The sequence below is a fragment of the Hippichthys cyanospilos genome, chromosome 16 (assembly GCF_059441005.1).
Source record: "Hippichthys cyanospilos isolate Australia breed blue-spotted pipefish chromosome 16, RoL_Hcya_1.0, whole genome shotgun sequence".
Lineage (NCBI taxonomy): Eukaryota > Metazoa > Chordata > Actinopteri > Syngnathiformes > Syngnathidae > Hippichthys > Hippichthys cyanospilos.
In genome coordinates, this window is record NC_142384.1 from 5198060 (window position 1) to 5221406 (window position 23347).

General features: G+C 40.9%; 1 protein-coding gene across 1 annotated transcript in view; it reads right to left on the reverse strand.

Annotated features, from left to right (window-relative positions):
* The window catches only part of dnaaf5 (dynein axonemal assembly factor 5), a 26872-nt gene extending 3586 nt beyond the window's left edge, over positions 1 to 23286 (reverse strand). The window contains exons 1-10 of the mRNA XM_088437659.1: positions 22748 to 23286; positions 22108 to 22292; positions 21886 to 22010; positions 21270 to 21388; positions 20196 to 20428; positions 18928 to 19152; positions 14060 to 14203; positions 8519 to 8687; positions 5257 to 5404; positions 1326 to 1476 (exon numbers count right to left, since the gene is read on the reverse strand). Of these exons, the coding sequence (XP_088293785.1) occupies positions 1326 to 1476; positions 5257 to 5404; positions 8519 to 8687; positions 14060 to 14203; positions 18928 to 19152; positions 20196 to 20428; positions 21270 to 21388; positions 21886 to 22010; positions 22108 to 22292; positions 22748 to 23285 (2037 nt within the window). The 5' untranslated portion in view covers position 23286. The remainder of the gene's footprint in view (positions 1 to 1325; positions 1477 to 5256; positions 5405 to 8518; positions 8688 to 14059; positions 14204 to 18927; positions 19153 to 20195; positions 20429 to 21269; positions 21389 to 21885; positions 22011 to 22107; positions 22293 to 22747) is intronic.
* Between the last annotated feature and the right edge of the window lie 61 nt (positions 23287 to 23347).

Here is a 23347-nt window from a genome sequence, read left to right on the forward strand (position 1 = left end):
ACAGACAGTATTCCCTTGATGCCATTTAATTCAACTGGGTCTTATTACATGGGTTTAATTTGTTCCATGACCTTTGTTTCTCACACTGAGACTTGTAGTACAATCACAATCGCCTGTAGCCTTGTGTACTGTCCTTCATTTGTCTTCTTCTGTGGGGTTTATTAATGGTTGACAAATGAGTTAAGCTGTGTAGAACCGATAATGTCCTTACAGTGCAAGGAAATCTGTGGTTTCACTTTAAGTTTGCTGCCGCCATCTGGTGGTGTGGGTCTAAAGAGTAACTGAATCACACATTTTTGTTAAAAAAAAAAAGGCCAAGCAACAACCTGCATCTACTCGTCAGCTGGTAATTAGCATTTTTTTCTGACCTGGCTGTCGTACAATGCATGACAGTGACACTCTGCCAACTTCAAAATAAACCGTCCCTTCCCCAAAAACATATGGTACATTTTAATTATCAGCCTCTCGGATCAACAACACTATGCTGTCCTGAAATTAAGTTTAATTGCTAATTAAGCTAATTAAAGATGCTTTAAAAAGACATAACGACGCTGACAATTGTTGTACATGGCGCCAGCATTTAGCGGCGGCTCTAACTTTAGTGGCTAGCAGCAGCGAGCAGCACTAGCCCAGATTTAGATTGGAAAAACCCGTAGGGTTACTTTTCAAAAGCAGTTAAATATAATAAAATGACGCAACTGGGATAGTTTCCATTCCTACTGATCATTTTTTGACTTACTCAAAACGTGTTTTAGCCAGCAAAAATTCTTAAAGTGGTTTGATGTCATTATCCTTCATAAAAGTTTTAAAGACGTTTACTGATAAAAACAAACTCTTTAATGTTGAATATAGATACTCAATAACCAAGCAATAATATCATTTTTTTTTAACGTGAGTTTTTTAGTTGGATATCCGAATACCAATATATTCAAAAGCTGCACCTCTGCCTGTATATTTAAATACTAGATTTTCAAGATTCACTATATGTTTGGAGCTGTTTTCTTGAGTGTCCATCTGCACTTACGATTAGACGCAGGTGCAAGGAGGGGATCAGAACAAGCACCGCCGAACAGCGGGAGCATTGTTCCTCAAAGAACAAAAAGGTATGTGAAGCCGCTTGCCTTCGTTACACACCTGCTGCCCACTATTTCACATAAGCACTTAAAGATGGCGTCCAATTGGCCCGTGAAAGAAGCAAGACATAGTAAGTCTGTAATTAGTCATTCACTCATTCCTTACTCCATTAATCATCATGCAGGGATTTGTATATAGAGGATTACAGAAGGATTACATAGACCTGCTGCCCCCCCAAAAAATGTGTGTACCTGTTGTGGCGTGATGCCCCCTCCATGCAGCAGTGCCAGCAAACAGCTGAGGGCCGAGGTCCGCAGGGCAGCGGCAGTGCGACCAGCTCTCCACACCAGGTTAGGAAGCAGGACGTCACTCAGGAACTTCTCAGACTCATCCCGAAAAAGTCTGGATGAAATTTTTTTAGAGGGAGGATTAGTTATCTTGAAATGGATCAAAAAGCTGCTTCTTTACCACTTTATTTCCAAGCTAACAATGAAATTACAATACATTATAGCACAAAGCAAAAATACCAAAATTACTTCATTAAAATGTTAAAAAGAAGTGTACTAATTTGATATTGATATCAGTCTGATATTAGCCCAAAATAGTCTTGGATTACATCAAGATCTCTTATATTAGCACTCATATACAAGAAGTCTATTCCGGACTCTCTTCTACTCGATAAATTTGTCATACCTTCTCATAATGCCTACTTTAAGTATTGTTTTAGTTTGAATAGTTTTATCAAGTCACTTCTAAACATACAAACGAGAATAGAAAGTCAAAACATATATCATTCCTACTGATATCATATCGGATCTATAGCAGCATCGACCAATACCCTTATATACAAGATCAGTATAGTATCTGAAGTAAAAGGTTGAATCAAGACACCCCTAAAAATATATACAAAAAAAAATTACTGAATAAAAATAGCTGTTTAAAACTGCAATTAATTTTGGAAAATTTGGCGATAAATTACAAAAAAAAGTTTAACAAGAATAATAATCGCTGATAAAACTAGTTTAAATATCATTAGCGTCTTCTTAGTGTATTCAGGACCCAAACCCTTTAGTGATCGATTGGCCGGCAGCAGACTTTTGATACAGGGTATCAGCATATACTGTATATCACTAACAGAATGTAAAATATTGAATAAAGTACATTAGCATAAAAAATAATAAAAATGACACTTCTAAGATCCTGCACCTCCTTCGATTTTCACACTAATCCCAGAAATATCAGATAAGTCAAATTTGTTCACTTGTTCAGGTTCACATATGCATAAATAGAACGACATGGGAATTCTGCAATTCCAGGACAGTAGTGTGAACAATAAAAGGGTTTTGTCAAATTTTCTTAAATGCAAAGTGTGTGAAAACACACAGTTGTGGCAAAGTCCTGCCTCGGTGGCTTCCATGTGAAAGGCAAAACGGGACGTAAACATTTCTTAATGATACTGTTTTGAAAATCTTGTGGAATTTCCGAATTAAAATAATTTTTTGGGGGGGATTGGCAATTTTTGTAGGAAATAATGTTGTGAATCAGCACACAGCCTGCCTGACTTTCCCACACTTGCTGTGGGAGACACCATCTGGTTGTCCTATCTCTCCCTTCTCCCTCCCTTTTCCATTCCAGCGCAGGCATTCCCAGATTTTCGCGCACACAAGTACGACTTTCCCAAAGTCCACTTCCAATCTGTTCCAAGGGGATGGCTGTACGGATGACGTCACAGCACAATGACAGTAATGCCTTGACATTTCACCGCCAGCAGAGGGAGACAGTGATCTAGGAATGGCGCGTTTGCTCTCCACGTTTAAATCTGGTTTTCATCTTTGCAAACCAAAGCGACTGATGACCATAAAACGACGGTTACGCGGTCTGGAGGGGCGAAATAAAACTCTATCGCACCTTCACTTAAGTTTCAGGAAACATTCTTTGTTAAATTGTTCCACAATTTGGAATTACAAGACGATGTCACTTTCGTATATACTTTTCTCACTTAACATTTGACTTGCACTTACCACTTTTCATTGTGCGCCTTCTACTTAGGATTCCGTCTTAATCCACATAAAAACAGCATTATGTGGATGAAGGACAAAAAACCTCTCCTTTCCCTTGCGATGCAGAAACTTGTCATTATGTCATTTTGGCCAGAGAACAAAGTCAAGAAGGATTTCCTCATGACTACTATTATTGTTCTCTTGATGACATGAAGTATGTGTGTGAGCGCGGTGAGGGATTAATTTTTTGACTAAAAGGAGCACAATAAAGCATGAATGGAAGGGGATGCATTTTGCAGCTGACACAGCTATAGTTTAGTGAAGACGGATAAAGACGTCCCAATGCTGAGATTAGTTAGATAAAACTCACAAGGGACAGACACAAGAACAAGGCAGAAAAATACACAGTGTATCCTCAGAAGTTGAGCAAAAGGTTTTGCATTTGAAGATAAAAAGTAACAGAAAACCATGTGTTTTTGGCTTTTTCTTTATCTTAAAATTGAAAAATATATTAGTACCTTGGATTGAATGTCAGGACTTTTAAATTGAATGTAAGATTGAATGAGTTAAGTGGACTATCCCTTTCACCATTGTGTGGTATTTTTGACCATTCATTTGATCTTTACGTCAAAGGGGAAAGGTGCTTGAAATTCTACCTGGATGGTGAAATCATGTCAAAATTCAACATGGCACAACCACTTAGTTATGTGTGCTGTCTCTTGGCTAAAATACTGTGATGTGGATGAAAATAATGTAGAAAAAAATGACCCTAATGGTCAAAATACTGCACAATGGTCAATGCGAATTAAAATTGTAATAATCAGTGGAATAATCAATTCTAAAAATATTCAACAGTGACAGCCCTACTTAAAACTTAAATATAACTGAACTGTTATGTTGATGTTATGTAGATTCTTTTGCACACCACTATCGGAAGCCTGGATAGGATATAAACCATAGGTTACGCGTGCCACACCTTGAGAATCACCTAAACATTAGTTGAGATAAAATATGCCCCAACAGGTTCACGAGCCTCATCTAAGCTATACGATAACAAGTGGAAAGCCCCACAAATCTTTGCTGAGATTTTTCGCCTCAGCCTTAAGAGTTACTGACATGTCTCCGAGACAACTCCATGAGCGCGCTTCGTCTTTTTGATTGACGGCGGCAGCTGCGACGGCCTCAGGCATTCCCTCAGATTAGAGCTGTGAGCCCTGGATTGAAGGCGGCACAGCTGAGGGAGCTCGGTGGGGATGAACCCACAAACGGAAGCTACCTCTTGTGGGTGTCACGCAGGGCTAAGTCGTCCCTTCTTTACAAAGTGGTCGTTGGACCCGGCTGCTGAGGCATTCCGACAACGTGAGGCATCCCGCAGGATGCGATAAGACCGTTAAGTGTTTCAACTACAAACATCCTAAAACAGCTGATGTGCTTATCATGACCTAATGGAAATACGCTGTTGTATTTGGGGCTAATTCGAGTGCTTGGTGGGAGGAGTGGTAATTTGCGGTTTCAAGGGAGTGAAGTCTAAAAATATAAGGTGCACTGATGAAAAACAATTGTGGGCGTTCATAGTGGCACCTCCACCTTCACATCAAAAACTAACATTTGGTGCATTCATTGGATTTAGTCCATATGCATTTTTAATTTAGATTTTAGAGTATTTGTCATCACTAATATATCTTTTTTTTGTTTATCATGTATGTGGTTTTTTTTCATTATCAGTATGATTTTGGTTTCCAGTAAGTTTTTTGTTTACCATGAATGTTTTTTTTTTCTTTACTATTCTCTTGGGGCAGTTTCATGATCACAACTTAAACTAATAGAAAATTGCTATTAACTTCAGTCAAATTTAAGGAAAGAAAATCTATATCTAATTAGATAGGTCTTTTTTTTTAAATGATCTGTCATTGTTTTAGAGGTGAACGTTTGTGAATCAAAAGTACTATTGGTATCGGTACAGGTGACTACTCAAGCAGTATCAGTACTTTACTTGTACTGGTATTGTAATGGCATTGAAACGTCCTAATTTTCTTTACCTGTTTGACTTATCTGGGTTGGTATACACACGTTTGTATCAAAAATATATACTGTATTTGTATATGATGTAGTGTTGACAGACTACCAGAACAAAAGGCTACCTGTATGTTTGTGTGGAGTGTGTGTGTGTGTGTTGCCTAACCCTTGTGAGTCCAGAGAGTTGCTTCCATCCAGCAGCAACTTTGCAAGCATGGTGAAGATGTTCATTCTCATCTCTTGGTCTCGGTCTGGTTGGAGGCAGGTGCGCAGCAGGGGCATCAACTGCCTCACAAACTCTCCAATAACAGGACCTCGAACACATATAGACACGTCATGTTTCCACACTCGAATGTTTGCATGGAACAAACGACATATTGTCCCATGTAAGAAAAAAAAATACAAAATGCTTCCTTGTTTTCATTAGTGCATGTTTATGCCCTTTAGCGGATGCCTGTACACTCAGTGGGTATTTTGTGAAGATCATTGAGACATCAATGGCTCTAAGGAAATGAGACATAAAAAGGTCCTTGTGTCTGTCTCACAGAATTTCCAATCAAGTGTCTACTACAGGAACAGGCGGACTCTTCCAGTGCTCACACACACGCCATGTTTATCCAACTATTTTTACCCCAGTGGGTGAGTAAAGCTCGATAAGCGTACGTTCATTGTTCGGACTCTGTGGCACAGACCCGAGTGGAGACGGCTGATGTCCTAGGCGTAGCACAGGAGGAGATTTGCCAGACGGGAACGTGTGAATCGAGAGGGTGTGTACCAGAAGGTCACCTCAAAATAGTTTAGACAGGAGGAAAGACATACAAGTTCAAACAAGATGGCCGGAGGTCTCATTTCCAAGCAAGATAGAATGATTTCCTCCTGAAAACTGTTGATGAATCTTCCTAAGCAGCCTAGTCATTTGTGTCCACTGTTGTGTCCATTTTGTCTCGGCAAGACAGCAAAGTGAATTTCATCCCACCCAAATATGACACACCATTGGGAAGGACATGAAGTTCTTTACTGAGCAAACTATGATTGTAGGGTAGCTCCTATTCGTCAAAAAAAAAAAAAAAAAAAAACGCAAACATATATGTCAACTAAGGTGAACACAAATGAATCAACTGTCTCATAACAATATTTTACTGCTAAAAAATATAACTGTAACAAACTAAAGTGGAACGTATAAGGTCAAACATGGATGCAAAGGAATGAATCTCGCCAATACAAAGTAATGTAAATTAAAATAATAAATACTGAGCTTCACCACTCGGCTGCATATATCGCGCATACCAAAAACTGCAACTGGTCATGTAATTTGGGTAAAAAAAACACTAAGTCTAAATGAATAAAAATATGAATATGTCCACTCTGATGGCAACTGTGTCAAGCAGTGGCTCATACATTTCTTTTTGGCTGCATTTCATTTCAAAAGTGGGACTGACCCCCCTAATGTTTTCTCTTTCCTAGGAGGGCTTTGCAGAAAATAATTGAGAAGCAATGCATTAGCCAAAATACTACAGTACGATATGGTACTGCTGTTGTTGATTGCTTGACGGAGAGTGGTCATTATGAGTAGACCCACAAGAGAGTCCCAAGAACCCATACTTGAAAAGAAAGCAGTCATTTATTTTAGTTCCAAGTGGGTGTTTAGGTTATTCTGACAAATTCAACGGGTCCCTAATAGATAGCTTCTTAATGTCATAGCCAGTAGGTTTGCAAATAGAGCCAGAACATCACTGTTAGCCATTTTACTAAAAATTTAAATGCCAGCTGAGAAAACGGGAAGCACATACAGTAAGTGACTCTGGTCTCCAGCACACACAGTTGAAGTGCAGGAAGCGCTGATGAGCAGGCACAAAATCCAAGTCTGACTGGATGATGTGCACTCATAATGTGCACTTCAACCACGAGGCCCACCCGCTCGCAAACACATCCTAGGCAATGAATCCTGGAGGCTTTCTGAGCAAATGAGCACCAATGAGAAAAGGGGTGCAGACACATTAGGCCTTCAAAGTGGCCTTGATCCACAGAGGAAGGTCAAGAGCGGGCGGCATCCAGGTCGTTTGATGTTCTGACCTGTGTGGGGATCGCCCAGCGAATGGACCGGTTAAGTGTGTGAATGTGTGCGTCTGTTTGTGCGACGGATTAGGGGGGCACCCGGCTGCCCGCTCAATTAGAAAAGAAAGGGGGGAGGGGTTACAGATGAAAGTGTGGCAGAAAAAGGTGCTGATGACGGAGGATTAAATGGCATAGAGAGAGCTAAAGTGAAGGTCTTGGCGCCACAGAGTAGATCATTGCTACTTGACACGCACACACTGAGAGACAGACATGGTGGACTGAGGCAGGGAGAGACAAGGATTAGTAAACAAGCCAACTCATGCTAATGAAACACTTTGATGTTCTGTTCTCATACTGGGGTCCCTTGGGGTTATGCAAAAAAAAACAAAAAAAAACCCTTTCAATAAATCATTATGTTGTGTCAGTGTGCCAATTGACTCATTCACCACCAGTCTATTTTAGACCCTCCTCAAACCCTAAATAGGAAAAAAACATGTATATAAATACATACCTGGTATTTAATTTATGGACTACTAAAAAAAAAAAAAAAACACGTATAGAAACGTTTTTGGGAGTGAGCGACTTCAACAAAGTGAGTGTACCCCAGCGGTGGATAGGGACAGCGCTAAATGAATCCCAAAATTGATTTACAAGTGCATATGACATCCACAAGGCGGCAGCAAACCCGTTAAAATGGAGAGAATCATAAAACATCCAACGCTACGTTTTAACGAGTACAGAATAAAGAGCCCTTGTTCTATTAACGATTGTATTCACAGATAAAATCATTCACCACAATCAAGCCATATTCTTGTGAGGCTCATCAATATTATAAACTAGCATAATAGCTTAAATAACAAGCTAGCACCAACTGACGTGGCCTCTCACATGAGCAAACAAATATGTGTATTAGTGCTTCACACAAAGGGTATCATGTCATTAAACATACAGTTTAGCATTCAATTTGGCATGAAGTAATTATGATTCAGTTACTGGTTTTGTCCGTAACATGTCACAATAAAGACAAAAAATGATGATCATCACGTCAAAACAAAATGTTTGACTTTAGATTATCAGTCTGCTTTCATGGATGTAAGAAAAAGAATGTGGTCTTGAAAATCTGCTCTGCTGCTTTGACAGCTGCCGGGTCCTGATGCGCTGCCCCTGTGATGGATCATGTGCGAACAGCTAAATGTTTCAAATGTGATGTAAGAGGGGCTTGTGTCGAAACTTGCTCGGGGAAGCGCCATGTAGTAATGCTTAATAAAACATCAACCGGATGATGCCTTTTTGTTTTTTTTCCCCCTCCTGCGTGCTTCTGGAATGTTCCGATCATCAGGTGGCCGTCGGCCTATCGGGTTTGGTTGTCTCACCTGATTGCACCACTATGATGTGCATTTGGAGTCGGTGCGGGGAGTAACCGGACCAGGTGTTGACGGAGGCGGACAGCCAGTCCAGCAGCTGGGCCATGTGTTGCCTGTAAAGCTCCGTCACTGAGCCAAAGCCCTGGACCTCGCTTAATCTTTGGACACTCTCCAGTGCCTGAGGGACAAACATGAAAGGACCAAAGAATATAAAGTGACCTCAGAACAGTCAAGTTGCGACTTGAGCATTGAATCATATTGAGAGAGAGAGAGAAAATAAGAGCGAATGAGATTTATCTAACTTTAACGTTCCCACGGGTGCTGAAAATACTTGTTTAAATTTTGCTCTAACTGATACCATCTTTTCTAAAATAAACACGAGCCTGTTTTCCTTCAATTCGCTGTAAATACATGTCTATTTCATCATATGGCAGTCTAGCCACAAACAAGCTGGTGTAGTGTCCATTTAAACAAATAAATGCCTCACTTCTGATAAATGACCCTAGAGTGAGGGGGGAAAATTATCTAAGTTTCAAAAGTCCAAATTCCAAGCGGTGCAGAATTCTGTTTGGATAAACTTTGAAAATTAACACCTACCCTCAAATACACATTGTCACAAATTAAAAACACAAAACAAAACTGCGATGGCATTAAATAGATACAACCCATTTTACAAAAGACAGGTTTCCAAGCAAGTCGTTTAACTTTCTAATTGTGTAAGCTATTAAACACCTCTCCTCAAATAGTGGTGGCAAAAAAAGCTCCTAAGTAAATGGAACTGCTTTCAAAATGTAACCCACATTTCCGTTAAGCAATAAATACATCCTTTAGAATTTATAACCTATGAAAATGTCCCACCTGCGACACACATCTAAAATTTTGTGGGCACCGAGTAGCTATAATAACAGGACTTTTAGCAGTGTATATAAAGCAACATTAGCATCAGTTTAGCCTTTTGACTTAGTAAACTTTGAAAATTAATGCTTCCCCTGAGGAGAAAAAAAAATGGTAGAGCCACTAAGTACTACAGCCTGGTTTTGACTAAGCAGTACCTAAGAAAATAAACGCCTCCCCTCAAATAATCGCTGCATCAGGCAAAAAACAAAACAAAAAACAAACAAAAAAAATGGCTATAACCCTAAGGTTCTCAAAATAACTCACTAAAGGCACATATTGCTAGGTAGTAAAGCCTTCTAATTGCGTAACCGCCTTGCTAATGGTAATCTTTTGCTAACATGCTAGCTAGCTGATGAAAAAAAAATACAAATACTATTTACACTTAACACATACTATTTACACTTAACACATGCAGAGTATAGTAAATATGAAATGTGCTTCAGTCAATGCTAGAAAAAGCAAAGAAATGGATATTCAAAGTACCGTAAATTCCGGACTATAAGACGCTACTTTTTTCCAAAACTTTCAACCCTGCGGCTTATTCCGTGATGCGGCCAATTTATGTAATTTTTCTAACGGCCGCTAGGGGCGCTCGAGTAGAAAAGGTAAAATTAAGACCGGTGGAATATATGCGTCGAGGAAGACTGCAACTTCCTGTCTTGTGCATAAATTAAATTAGCGTGAACATACCCTCATCATGGAAAATGCAAAAAGAAAGGCATATGACGCAGGACAAACTCCATTCCAGCTGTGATTCCTGGAGGCACAACGAAGTATTTGCAGCCGCTTGACATTAGTGTGAATCGTGCATTTAAAGTGGCGATCCGTGTTGAATGGGAGAATTGGATGACCAGGGAGTGTGTGACGACGTCTATATAACAGTTTCATTCCGACACTGAGGAAGATGACTTTGATGGCTTCAGTTCAAAGGAGGAAGATGAAGACGGTTTACCGTGATTTTTACCAGTATGTTCTTTTACCAGACCTGTTTTACCAGACCTGTTATACTGTGTTACTAGCGTGTTGCTACCATGCTACTAGCGTGTTGCTACCATGTTGCTAGCGTGTTGCTACCATGTTGCTACCGTTTTACTGCCCTGTCACAGGCTTCAGTTCAAAGAAGGAAGATGAAGACGGCTTGCCGTGATTTTTACCAGTATGTTCTTTTACCAGACCTGTTTTACCAGACCTGTTATACTGTGTTACTAGCGTGTTGCTACCATGCCGCTAGCGTGTTGCTACCATGTTGCTACCGTTTTACTGCCCTGTCACAGGCACCGTTTGGGAAGAAAGTTATATTATTATTGTTAAGTTATATTATTAAAACTTTGAAAACTCTCTCTGTGTACCGTCTTTCTTTGTAAATATGTTTACATGTTTTAATGTGGGCACATGCGGCTTGTATGCAGGTGCGGCTTGTGTATGTACAAAATCGGTTTTCCTCTAAAATGTAGTGGGTTGCGGCTTATAATCAGGTGCGCTCTATAGTCCGGAAATTACGGTAATTAAAATGTATTATGTGTATGTTGTGCTTTATTCAACCCAAAAGGGTTTAAAAAAAAAGTGTTGTGTTATGATCAGGCTCTCATGTGGGACCATGGGAAAAACAACACATCAGACATGACAAGGTCTTACACATACAAGAGCTCAAAAACAAAAGAGAAAAAAAAATACATGACATGCAATGTCAAAAAAAAATAAATAAAAGGAAACCAAACCTAAACATGCAAGTGAATTTTGTTTTAGAGGAAATGGCAGGAAGGAGTGCAAATAATTAAGCGACTCTTCAGGGGACCTTTAGGGCACTTCATAAGTCCCGTCATGGTCCCTGAGGGACCGACAGGGACGGGGATCATGTCAGACAACCCTGAGCTGTCCACTGATGGGAAAACGGTGCCCCTTTTCTGGGAAATAGCTTCTGCTTTTCCTCTGGGCCCACCAATGCTTTCCTATTATTCATACAGCTCACTGTCGCCGGCCTCTTCTTGACCAGTGGTCATTGCAACACGCAGACTGATGTAAACACGCGCTGTGGTGGATTATGTGCTGTCTGGACAGTATATTCATCCCTGCTTCTGTCCCTGTGGGCTATTGATTCCATTTGTCATAGTTCCTGTCTGTCTATGTCTCTCTTTAGAGCAGATTTGTGCAAATATTAATGTCTAAACAAAAATGTAAATAGAATTGCTAATTTTAACTCATTCACGACTTTAGACATCAAAAATCGAATAATTTGTGGGCTGGCAATGAAGTTGAACCAATCACTTCCCCTGACACATTGACATGTAGACATTAAATCCACCAAGGCTGGCGGTGAGTGAGTGGCGGTGACTAGCAGTCCGCACATTCGCCACACAATTCTGAGTTGAGATTTGAATTTGGTCTACATTCCTGAATGACATTTGCATGTTCTCCCCATGCATGTAGTTTTCTATTCCAAATAAATTGATGTTAGGGTCATTAATGAGACTAAATTGCGGTTAGGTGTGAATGTGAACATGGAAGAAGCCCTGTTCAACACGATGAATCAATGTCTCTAAGCCAGTGGTTCTTAACCTTGTTGGAGGCACCGAACCCCACCAGTTTCATATGCTCGATCACCGAACCCTTCTTTAGTAAGAAATAAAATATGATTTTTTCTTACCGGTGCACGAAATGAATTGTGCATTAATATCACCTTGTTCAAATAAAAAATAACAAAACCAACACAGTGGCTAAAAGTACCAGTTCCCTGCCGCCACGTCGTGAGTCTATACCGCGATCGACCCTTTAGATCGGTGGCCGCAGGAGCTTATTTGCCTGGATCGGCGCTCGGGAGATAACGGGCTAATTCCGGTGTGCGGTCTCGACTGAGAAGGAGGTCTCACTCTGCTGCTTATCCAGCGCTCTCAAAGCGGACCGGTAGGGAGTCTCACTCAGACAAATATACAGCCCTCTCTAAGCGGTCTGATAGGGAGGTCTCACTCTGCTGCATAAACCAGCGACCTCAAAGCGGACCGGTAGCAGGACGCTTTCAATGACTGTGCCCACTAACTGCAGACTAGACTGAGGGGTGGACCTCTGCGGCGGAGGCTCCACCGAACACTTGAGACAGACTCACCGAACCCCTAGGTTTCGATCGAACCCAGGTTAAGAACCACTGCTCCAAGCCAAATGTGGGCGAATTGGTAATGATGAAAAAAATCGCGTCTCATGAGGAACTTGTGATATATTTTAACTCCACTACATGACAGTCTTTGTAACAATCAGGCTAATGCGATGACAAAAAATATATTCTACTGTATTTTTAAATCATGAGGCTTCGTTTTGCCATCACTACAACGGGCCATCGAGTGGCAGTAAAATATATTCATGCAGACAAACAAGATTCTTACTTCATCTTCTTACTTCTTATACAACTACTATAAATTTCAGTAGTTATAATTCATATTTCACAGCTGGTAAAGGACATATGCCAGTGAGTATTGTAAAAGTGTCTTTTTACATGTGTTGCTGCAATATTTGTGTTGAAATAGCGGTTACTTACAAAATTGTTCGATAGACTTGATTTTATTAGCCCATTATGTACAGTAGTTCCCAGTATATGGTAGATGAGGGTTGTTTAAAAAAAAACCAACATGAAAATGGAATGTTGTTGATGCATTTCTTTACAATACTTAAAGTGACACTGTAAGATCTAGATAGATTTTCATTAAAAAGGAATAAATTAAATGATTATACATTTCATAAACTTAAATGCATAATACCTAAACAAACATTTTCTTAAGGACCAACAGTATATTTTAAATACAGTATAATAGTATGTCTAGTTATCTTTAAATGATATTACATGGGGGGGTGGCACGTCTCTGGAGGCTGCCATGTTTGTTATAGCTATGGACAATGGTAAATGCAGTACCTCCAGCACCTCCTGCTGTCCGTAATGAAAAACGGTCTAAATCATACAGTGTCCCTTTAAACCAGGGGTGTCAAAGTCATTCTTATCGAGGGCCATGTTGCAGTTACAGTTTCTGTCAGAGGGCCGGGATGACTGTGATAAAATACATTTTGGGTGTATTTGTCACACTTCCAACTAGTTTTGAAATCAGAGAGGGTGAGGGCAAAAAGCGCTTGCTTTTTCCCCCAAACAATTTCAAATTGACTTACAAATGTGATATTTTGACTGGAAACTTGAATTAGAATGGGTGTTTCGCGGGCGGCGTGAAATGATGTGGCGGGCCGGATCTGGCCCCCGGGCCTTGAGTTTGACACCTGTGCTTTAAACTAAATGATCAAAATTAGATAAATTTGGAATTTACAATTTATTTAGCTATTTTAAAGAGGTGTTGATTAGGTGAATCTTCAGAGGGCTTTGTTAAAGAATTGGGCGGGTGGTATGTGGCCCACGGATCATAATTTGCTTGCTCCTCCTCGAACGTGACACCTGCTAGGAAACACATCTGTTTTTTTTGTTTTTTTTGTCTCTTTCTCCGCCTTTCACCCAGGACCAGCTTTAAAAGTTCCATTCCAAAAGGTGCAATTTAAGCACCCCTTGTCTAAGTGGGTAATTATACCGTTTGGCATGGCCACTTTGAAGCTGGGCATTCCTCAAATAGCTGCCTTGCATCATAAAACGTCATTTCGGATAAAAGCATATTGGTGAGGATTTCTTACCTTCTCGCTGACGTGAGGCTCAGTGGATAGACTCTGGATGGTGACAAGCACCTGCAGCAGCTGCAGGCTGACCAGGCGGCAGTCGGAATCGCACTGGCGCAGCAGCACTTCCACGCAGGCCAGCAACTGCTCCAGGTAGGCAACCTGGAAAAAGGCAAGGTGGTGGTAAGAAAAACAGCAGCGGCGTAAAATAGAAGGAAGCCGGCTGTCCACACATCTCCACATCGTCTCAGAAAGTATTCAATTATTCTCGTGTTATGTCTCTATGTTATCACTGCCTTTTACTAGCCGGGCCCGTCATTAGGGCTAAACGGTGGTGACTGTGTGCTGATGGGTACACTCATACTTGTACAGACATGTTTGTTGATCCTGGCAATTACAAGTGCAATCACTGGGAGGTGTGCGGCAAAGCTTGCCTGCCACGTGTCTGCTGGGAAAAAAAAAACAACAAAAAAAACAAAAACAAGTAGCAATACTGTGCGCTTCGCATAAATGAGCAGCTCATAACTCCATGAGTGCGCCGTTTGGTCATCTGCTAGCACAAATTTTTAGAATCAGTTGTTCTATTGATTATGCCATCAACTAAGCAGACAATGAATTTCGCAATGTTGAGCAACAAGATATGCATGTGAGGTGCAAGTATTTTAACTTGTCCATTTCGGGTCTTCGTGCTTGTATTTCACACAACCACATTTCAATTTTGCTAATGTGTATTTATTATGTAAATAGCTTACAAAAAACAAATCTTAAAAAAAAAAAAAAACTGCAGGCCATTGCTTTTCAAATAGTGGGGCGGGTAAAAGGGAAAAGGCTTGGTTTTTGCCATGTGAAATGTTAATTGTTATCAAATAAAAAATGTCATCACTTGTTTTTTTAGTTTCAGGCACTTGGTTATTTTTTTCTGTTTAATACTATGCTGTAACCTGCATTAACACTGTAAAAATTAATTAACCATTGTTAAAGGTTGATTTATATTGCTATTTTCTTTTTTACTTAAACATTTTTTTTAGATAATAATCTTACTTATAGTTCCCGTGTCGAATGGGGTGGGGGCATGAAAACAAAATATAATGAAAAAACATAAGCAAGGACATACAGTATTTTTGGTGAACATTTAGGCCTTGCATGCTGCAGGAAAGCCAATGAATGTTTTAGCTGGTACTTAGTGTAAAATTAAGGTTGATAACCACTGAAATTACCAATTTTAAGAAGATGCAACAAACGTAACTATTTCAGAGTGGAGTGTCGCATTAAAGAATGAAAGAGACAACACCTATTTTGACACTGCAGGTTATAATCAAGAGAATTGGTTTTGGATTGACAGGGGTGCCTGAAAGTCATGGATTAGTAAGTAACAGAAGCTGCATCATGAAATGCGTGGGCTTCAGGCACGCATTCAGGCATGCATTTTACATGACCAGGTTAGAAAACAATCATTAGAAAATGGTGCAAAGCTGGAAACTGGGGAGAAGAAAAATAGGGGGGTTAATAACCAGGTTGACACCTGGAGGTGGTGAGCTACACCTGGTTTCCTTGGTCTGGACACGCTTCTCTCTGGGCCACCGCTGGCTACGTCAATTACACAAACACACGACTCTGTCCCAAACCAGGGATGCCTCCATGCATAGCCCACCCCCCAAAAGCCACTCACATTGCCATGGCGACGGGAAAATAAACACCCTCACACTCACGTTTCCGCCTTCCTGCTTCTACCGTTAAGTGTCATTAAGGCGGAGTGAGCAGTATGCGGTTGTCACTCAAGACAAATGTTGGCAAGAAGGAGATTTATGAATGTTTTGCATGATTTTGAGCTGTGATATTGAAATGAAACAGGCGCTCTCATTCCCCCAGCTGTCCTGCAATTTTGCAGTACCCACCAACAGGCGTGGCGGTTTGCCTTAAAAATCACTTTGCGGAGCCACTTGACTTGCACGCACGTCGCTACAGCAACACACAACAAAATTACTCTTACCAGGACCGGGGGGTTGGGTTGTTACTCCTTGGTGGAGGACCCCCTTGAAAAAAGGAAAACCATATGTGATTCATAAGCAAACACGACACAGCGTACCTTGCAAGTCGCTCGCGTTTCTAACCACCGGCTCGCCTTTCATTTACCCTCAAACCCTTCGCGCCATCTTCCGCTGACCAAGCTTGTTTTCACAAGCTGTCTCCCCCCCCCCCCCCTCTTTCCCCAAACCTCTTGCGGAAATAAAGAAAAGAAAACAAAGCACATGAAAGAGTCGGCAAGGTCAAACCGTTTGGAAGCGCAATATATCTGCTACCAAATTTTCAGCTCATTCCCCCCGGACGTCCTGCGCCATTCTCCCCACCGCAGTACACTTTGAAGATTATTTATATTTCATTTTTCAACGGTTCTCCTGTATTTGGATTTCATTTGCTGCAAGTTTCGTATTTCTCGGCAACTCATTTTAAGTAGAGATAACTTAAAAATACTAGTATGGTGCGGATTGTAATTATATACTGTCACGAATACCAAACTCCATTCTGTCAATGGTGTAGAACCAATTTTTGATTGATAGTGTCTTGGGGTAAAACAAAGTGTATTACTTTGTTTGACCAGCAGAAGCGCTATTGATTTAGTATGAGAGGAAGCTGTCTAAACCATTGCAACGGTTTCTTCAGGTAGAAGTAAATGGAATTTAATACTTTTATGACAATCAAATTAAGAGCACATGAATCACCATGACACAAAGTATTGCTAGTTTGTGTTACAGCAAGTCCTTTCCAAAATGTTGCATGCCTTCATGTTTTTTATGACTGTGTACATTTATTAGTGATGCAACTTTCTGGTTTAATTTCTGATTAGTTAGAATGAAATCTCTGAATTCAAGCAATCGTGAAATTTGATCTTTAACTTGCTAAATCTTGGCTAACAAAAATAGCATATTGTGTCATTGAGTCTAGACAAAACCAGCTCATGAGTTTTGCAACAAAATTTGTGAAAAAAAATTGCTTGCATGTAGACCACTCATCTAAAGAACCTCATTGGTTGAGCTACATACAGTGTCTATAAATTGTATAGAATTATTTACCTTTTTACCATGTTTTAAAGAATAATGGCCACTAAAATTTCAGGCCTTACAAGAACAAAATGGACCAGAGCAACATGTTTGCCAAGTGTTCTGCCTCAGTCTACTTCCTGAATCCAGTTGGCAGGTGCTTTACATACACGAGAGGGAGACACAGATGGACATCCGAGAGGAAGCCGAGGTCTCCTTCCATCTGCTACCAGCCTGTCCTGTCAGTTCCCCCCTCGGGTTGACCCCGTACAACGGCGATGGGATACACACAAGCGGGTCAGCGAGCGCTGCGCCTCATTTATCATCGGCCTTGACCAGACGGGCTTTAAGATTACGGAGAGGGGAATTCTTTTTAAAGCTGGTTGTTGTGAGAGCAAAGGGTGGAGTGAAGTTGACATGCTGTGGGTTATAAATGAAACAAAACAAAGCACAGAGACCGTGTGCTGCTTTGTACATCTGAAGGGGTCAGAGCAGCATTGCGGGAGGAAGACATTCCTTCAGGCCTCGCTTGGAGAGGTGAGTTGCTAGTAAGGCACACACGCACACAAAACCTGACAAATAGAGGTCCTAAAAAGAAACATCTTGGGGAGTAGACAAAAGGGGTTTTAGCACAACAACAAAAAAGCCTTTGTTGTACCATGTATAACCCATTTTTCCCAACTTTTAATATCAACTTGGGAGTTTTTCATCATAAGAAAGAAAATTTCATTTAAAAAATTATTTTCAATTGCTATCTAATATAGGACAAAGCCAGTATTTGACAGAAACTCCTGCAGATCCATTTCATGTTATGTATACCCACTTAAGACTGAAGCGGGTAAACAATCAAACAGTCAAAAATTACCCAAATTGGTAGAAAAGGGTACTGAGACAAAAAACCCACAATACAAGAATTTGGGGTTTTTGTTGTTCAGGGAACCCAAAAACTTGATGTTCATTATGACCCAACTTTTTAGGCTAAAAGGACTTGGGCTAAACTCCAAAATGTGTTTTGTACAAACAAATTGATAAAAGAAAACAACTACTGTCATTATTTTATTAATTCATAGGACCCACGTTTTGGGCAAAAGGTATAACCCCAAAATTGAGTTAGTCCCTTTTTGACCCATTTTGGGGTTATTTTTGAGCGAACTGTTTTTAAGAGTGATTTTTTTTTTTTACATGGCGAAAAGCTGACATTTTAACTGTGGTGGGTAGACTTAAGATCTTGTCTGAATCATATTGTGGACCAAATTCCTCCCAAAGTTGGTAAGGAGGCGCTGCTCAGATTTGATGCAATTTTACCACTAGTTGTGTCTGTTTTTTCTAGAAAGACAACAAAGGCATCCTTATCTCTTTTTTTCCCTTCCAGAAACTCGATGATCACAGACTTGCAATATTAGATTTGACAAACAACATGTGGTTGGCCACTTGCATTTGCCAGGTCATCTTTTTTTTCAGACTTCCTCAACGAGCGAACCTGCTGAACTGGCTGTGCACAGAGCTGCTATTGAAAAGTATGCTTTTAAAGATGAAGTATCTTATCACAAAGCATATTTACATTGGTGGGAGCAAATTAGGCAAAGAAACAGGTTGCCAAAAATAAGAGCGCTAATGTACACAGTGGTTGTTGACAATGATCGTCTATCGCACAGCCAAAACCACCAACTAAGAGTGGAATTCAAACAGTTGGTGTATAAAGAGTACTCGATGCTTTTCCTTGTAACGTGTCACCACACTGAACAATGAAACGGTTGTTTAGGCTTAGAGTAAACCACATGGAAGAGCTATCATGTGACTATCATCAGAAGGTAAACCATAACCGGAGCCAACCCCCCGCCCCCTCACCTGTTGATATTCCTGGCAGACGTCAGGTTGGGCTAACGTGTCGGCAACCTGCTGGAGGTGTGGTCCCAGAAGCGATTTGGGGCATCCTCCCAGCACGGCACCCAGAACCATGAGGGCCGTCCACGGGTGGGAGGTGGAGTAGGGGGCGTTGACATGATCCAGCAGAAGCTTGAGGAAGGCCTCAGGTGGGACGAAGGTGCCCAACAATTTAGCAGCAGATAAGCACTAGTGAGGAAAGCGAAGTCAACAAGTGTATGACAAAAAGTTTACTAGTATTTGAAACATCCAAAAGCCCTACAGAAATGAAAACATGAACCATAACTTATTAGTCTGTAAACTCCAAGACTAAGACTAATCATAACTTTTAAAAGCTGTAATATTAACTTGGATGTTTTGATTCAAAAGGTCTACCTGCCGAACACAGAAATATATTCTTGTATTTTAGTTTTTGGTCAATGCAGGTTTTTGCCATGGGTTGGACACAAACGGTCCTTGCCAAAAATTCTTGTTGTAAGCATCATCAATGCCTTGAAACCAGATCTCTTTTTATATAATAAACACAGAAGATTGCTGCCATGCAAAACATCTTTTTTTTTTGCGCTACCATTAGACCAGACATACGGAATTAGATTGTTGTCAGGGGTCTGACACAGCTAGTACTAGCCAGAAATCCTGTGATAGGCATCTTCTTAGGTTCTCTAATCAGATTGTTGCCATGTGTGGGATAAAGTATTTCCATTTTTAAATTCTGTCTTTAGTGCCATGGACGAGAATTTTTGCTTATGTTGTGTGCCAATGGCGAGAACTCTCGTCAAATACGTTTTTGTTTTTTTTTATTAACGGTGGACGAGAATTTTTGCTTATGTTGTGTGCCAATGGCGAGAATTCTCGTCAAATACGTTTTTTTTTTTATTAACGGGTAACTGACACCCTTGACCAGTGCTTATTTAAATATTAAGCACTGTAGTGATGAACTGTGACCATTGGATGGTAGTGTTCCTCACATTGAGACAAAATGTCATACATACTACACATACATTCAATACTTGTAACTTCTTAGTAAGGAATGGAAAACAATCTTTTATATGATACCACTCATGTTTACATAGACATAACACACAATATTCTTTTGCCCTTAAAAGATGAAAAAACGCAAAAAATCGGCTGGCACTTTAGAAGTTGCTTTTTCCGATAACACTTGGCACTGAAAGAGTTAACATGAGGAAAACTGGTGATTGTTTTTCACTGTATATATGCGTCAGACTTACATTCTGGATGACATCTCTCTCCAAGTCGGTACAGGCCTTGTAGAAGAGGGCCAACAGAGGCTGGAGGTGCTGCGTGCTGTGGTCCTCTGCGTGGAGCAGCAGTACCGACAGCAGCTGCGAGGTTCTGACCCGAGTGGCAACCAGCCAGTCGGTCAGGTCGCGACTGATGGCAGGCACAAGTCTGTACAGGTTCCTCACCACCAGTTCTCTGCAGCCCAGACCTGGGCGCTCCACTGGAGAATGACAGGAAAAATGTTTTGTTTTTTTTCTATTTTACTACGTGATGGTTTGAATTCTGGCTAGCAACAGATGACACAAATCTGGAATGTAAATTGCTTGACATGAGTAGTAGTCATTACCGAGGGATACTCTTATGGTGTATAGCCTCTTCATGCCAGAGTTTCAGTAATGTAAAAAAAAAAAAAAAAAAAAAGGCAAGAACATGTCGGCTTTTACAGGAGCATGAAAAGAGGCTAGAGAGGAAGCGCAGGCTTAGGAAGATAAATCTAAGTAGTGCACAGGGGCAGGATAAAACAAGCCCTTTTCTGGTTACCTCTCAATGCTCACCAGTGACCTCTTCGCACTGGGAGGCCCTGCAAATTTATGACCGCCAGAAAGAAAAAGACAGAATTAAAGAAAAAGGGAGGGATCCAGTCCTTTCCTGTCCTGTCCCCAGGCAGAGGTTGTATTTGCACAAGCTAAATGCTTGTAGCTCTGCCATACATAAACACACGCATATATTTAACCTGGCAAGATGAAATGACCATGTTCCTTTTTACACTTGTTCCCGAGGCCCATCGACCCCCGCGCCTGAAGGGGGAGAGGGATGTACACGTCCATGTCCAAGCCGGTGCATGCACATAAACCCAAGCAGTTGTACCTGCATGTCTTTTTTACTATGTGCTATAACCTTGTCCAGCTATAAAAATAAAATGATTTAAAGTAGCCACAACAGTCAACGTTTATTCCATGCTTAAGAATCATATTTTACTGGCATGCCACAGGTGGATTGTCATTTCAAAAATTCTGTGTTTTGTGGGTTGACTGTCTCGGTTTACTGAAGCAGTAACTCACCTCCGGGTGGGTAAAAGGGTGGCGGGGTGAGGAGAAAGTCCATCTTGTCCTTGAGGTCGTCCTCATTCTCCTTCTCCCACTGCGAGCCAACCTGCTGCCATAAATCAGCCGCCAAAAGTCTGGACAGAAAATCTGGCGTTACTGTAAAGCGCAGCAATCAATAATTTAAGAATGAATTGATTTTTATCATTAACACAGGTTTTTTATCGTTGCCGTGAGGTGAAAATTTTATATTTCCAAAATGATCACTTTACAGGAGAACCCCAAAATTCAAACATTAGCATTCCATTGCGCAAGTTAGTAAGCTATTTCGAACACTTGATAAAACATTTGTAAAAACAATTCCCACACAAGTTTTGGAAACAATATGAATGTATGTATGTATGTATGTATGTATGTATGTATGTATGTACAGTATGTATGGATGATCCAATGCTAGTACAATTTCTTGAGCCAAATTTAAAAGAGAAGTCAAGTCAAAAATGTTCTCGGCTGTCCTAATGGTATTAAAAAAAAAAGTGTATAACTCTTGAGACGCCTGCCCATTACTATTTTGCCCCTTTTACCCGCCTTAGCAAGTGAGCTCATGAAACATGCTTTAGAAGCAAATACATACCTTATTTCCGGAATCTCATCTGTAATACCGCTTAGCAGGAGAGGAATGAGTTTGTGGAAATAAGAGTATCTGTCCCTTAAGTTCAGCAGCCAATCGCCGACGACTACAGTCACGGCTTTTCTCACCTGCACCAAAGGGGAAACAAATATGATTGTGTTGAAAGAGGACTTGAGTAACAAACATCAATGAGAGAGTATTTGCAAAAAAAAAATAAAAAACAACCTGTGGCGTGTCATCAAAAAGCCGCTGTGCCAAGTGAGACAAGACGTCGTCCACGTTTTTCCCAGTGCCATGTTGAATGACTGCCCCTGTGGCCTCAATGACAGACACTCTCACCTTGGAATGCTGATGAGCGACTGTTAGCATGAGAGGCTTCACTAGACTCTCGGCCTGCATGTGGAAATGCTCTAGAGAAGCAAACAGAGGGACATATCCAAACACAAGGTACATTACATGATACATAAAAATTTGGACTTAATGTAATCCCTCGTTTTTCGCGGTTAATTACAACAATAATGTTAGCTTTAAGATAAAGGACGTGTGTGACCCAAATGTAAAAGAGAAGTCAATTATTTACAATGATGTGTTCTATGAAACCTAACTAGGCTAAGGACTGCATTGTGAATAATATTGCGTTTGTGGAATGTGATTTAAAGACCAAAATCCACCCGTCAAGGTAGCCATTTTGCCACTTGACATCACAATTCAGTACAGTTCAGATAACAACCACTCACGGCTCAGCTTGCTGTCTTGTAAAGCATAGGCTCCACCCCCAGTTGACATAGAAACGAAAGCCAGGCAATCTAAAGTTTTAGTCAGTTACAAGCTAGACGTGTGCTAGCATTAGCCAAAGTTTACTAACCTGGTACACAATTGGCAAAGTTCACAATGCATTTGCAGCTCTCTCTTTTGACATCTGGGAAAGCGTCGACCACGGTCCTTTGCAGTATATTAATCATTTCGTTCAAATAAGGCGCCAGCTGCTTCCCACACACCTCCACTGTCAGATTCAACATTTCCATAGCCGCCAAGCGAAGCTCCTCTGCCGGCTCCATGATCTCCTTGTCCCCGAACCGCTGAGCCAAGCATGGCATGAGATAAGGCAACGACTCCTGCGGTTCGGGGACGCAGCGGATAAATTCACTTATTAGAACAATGGAGATTTCTCTGCATCTTTCCATCGGATCTGACAGGCACTTGAGGAGTGGTTTGAGAAGAGCTGAGAAAAGCTCCTGCAGGACGACACCCGACAGCTTTTTATCCACCGTTTCTCTCTTGATGCACTCCAAGGCTCGCTTCCTCGTCGACTTGTTGTCTTCGCCGAGACAGTTTAAATGCCGGGCGAGTCCTCGCAAAACTTCCGCGGAAACATGCTCATCTCGCGAAGCCATTGCCGCCATCTTAGTTGTGGTCGTTATAGCAACCTAACAAACGCTGCGTTACCTTGACTTCCGGTTCAAAA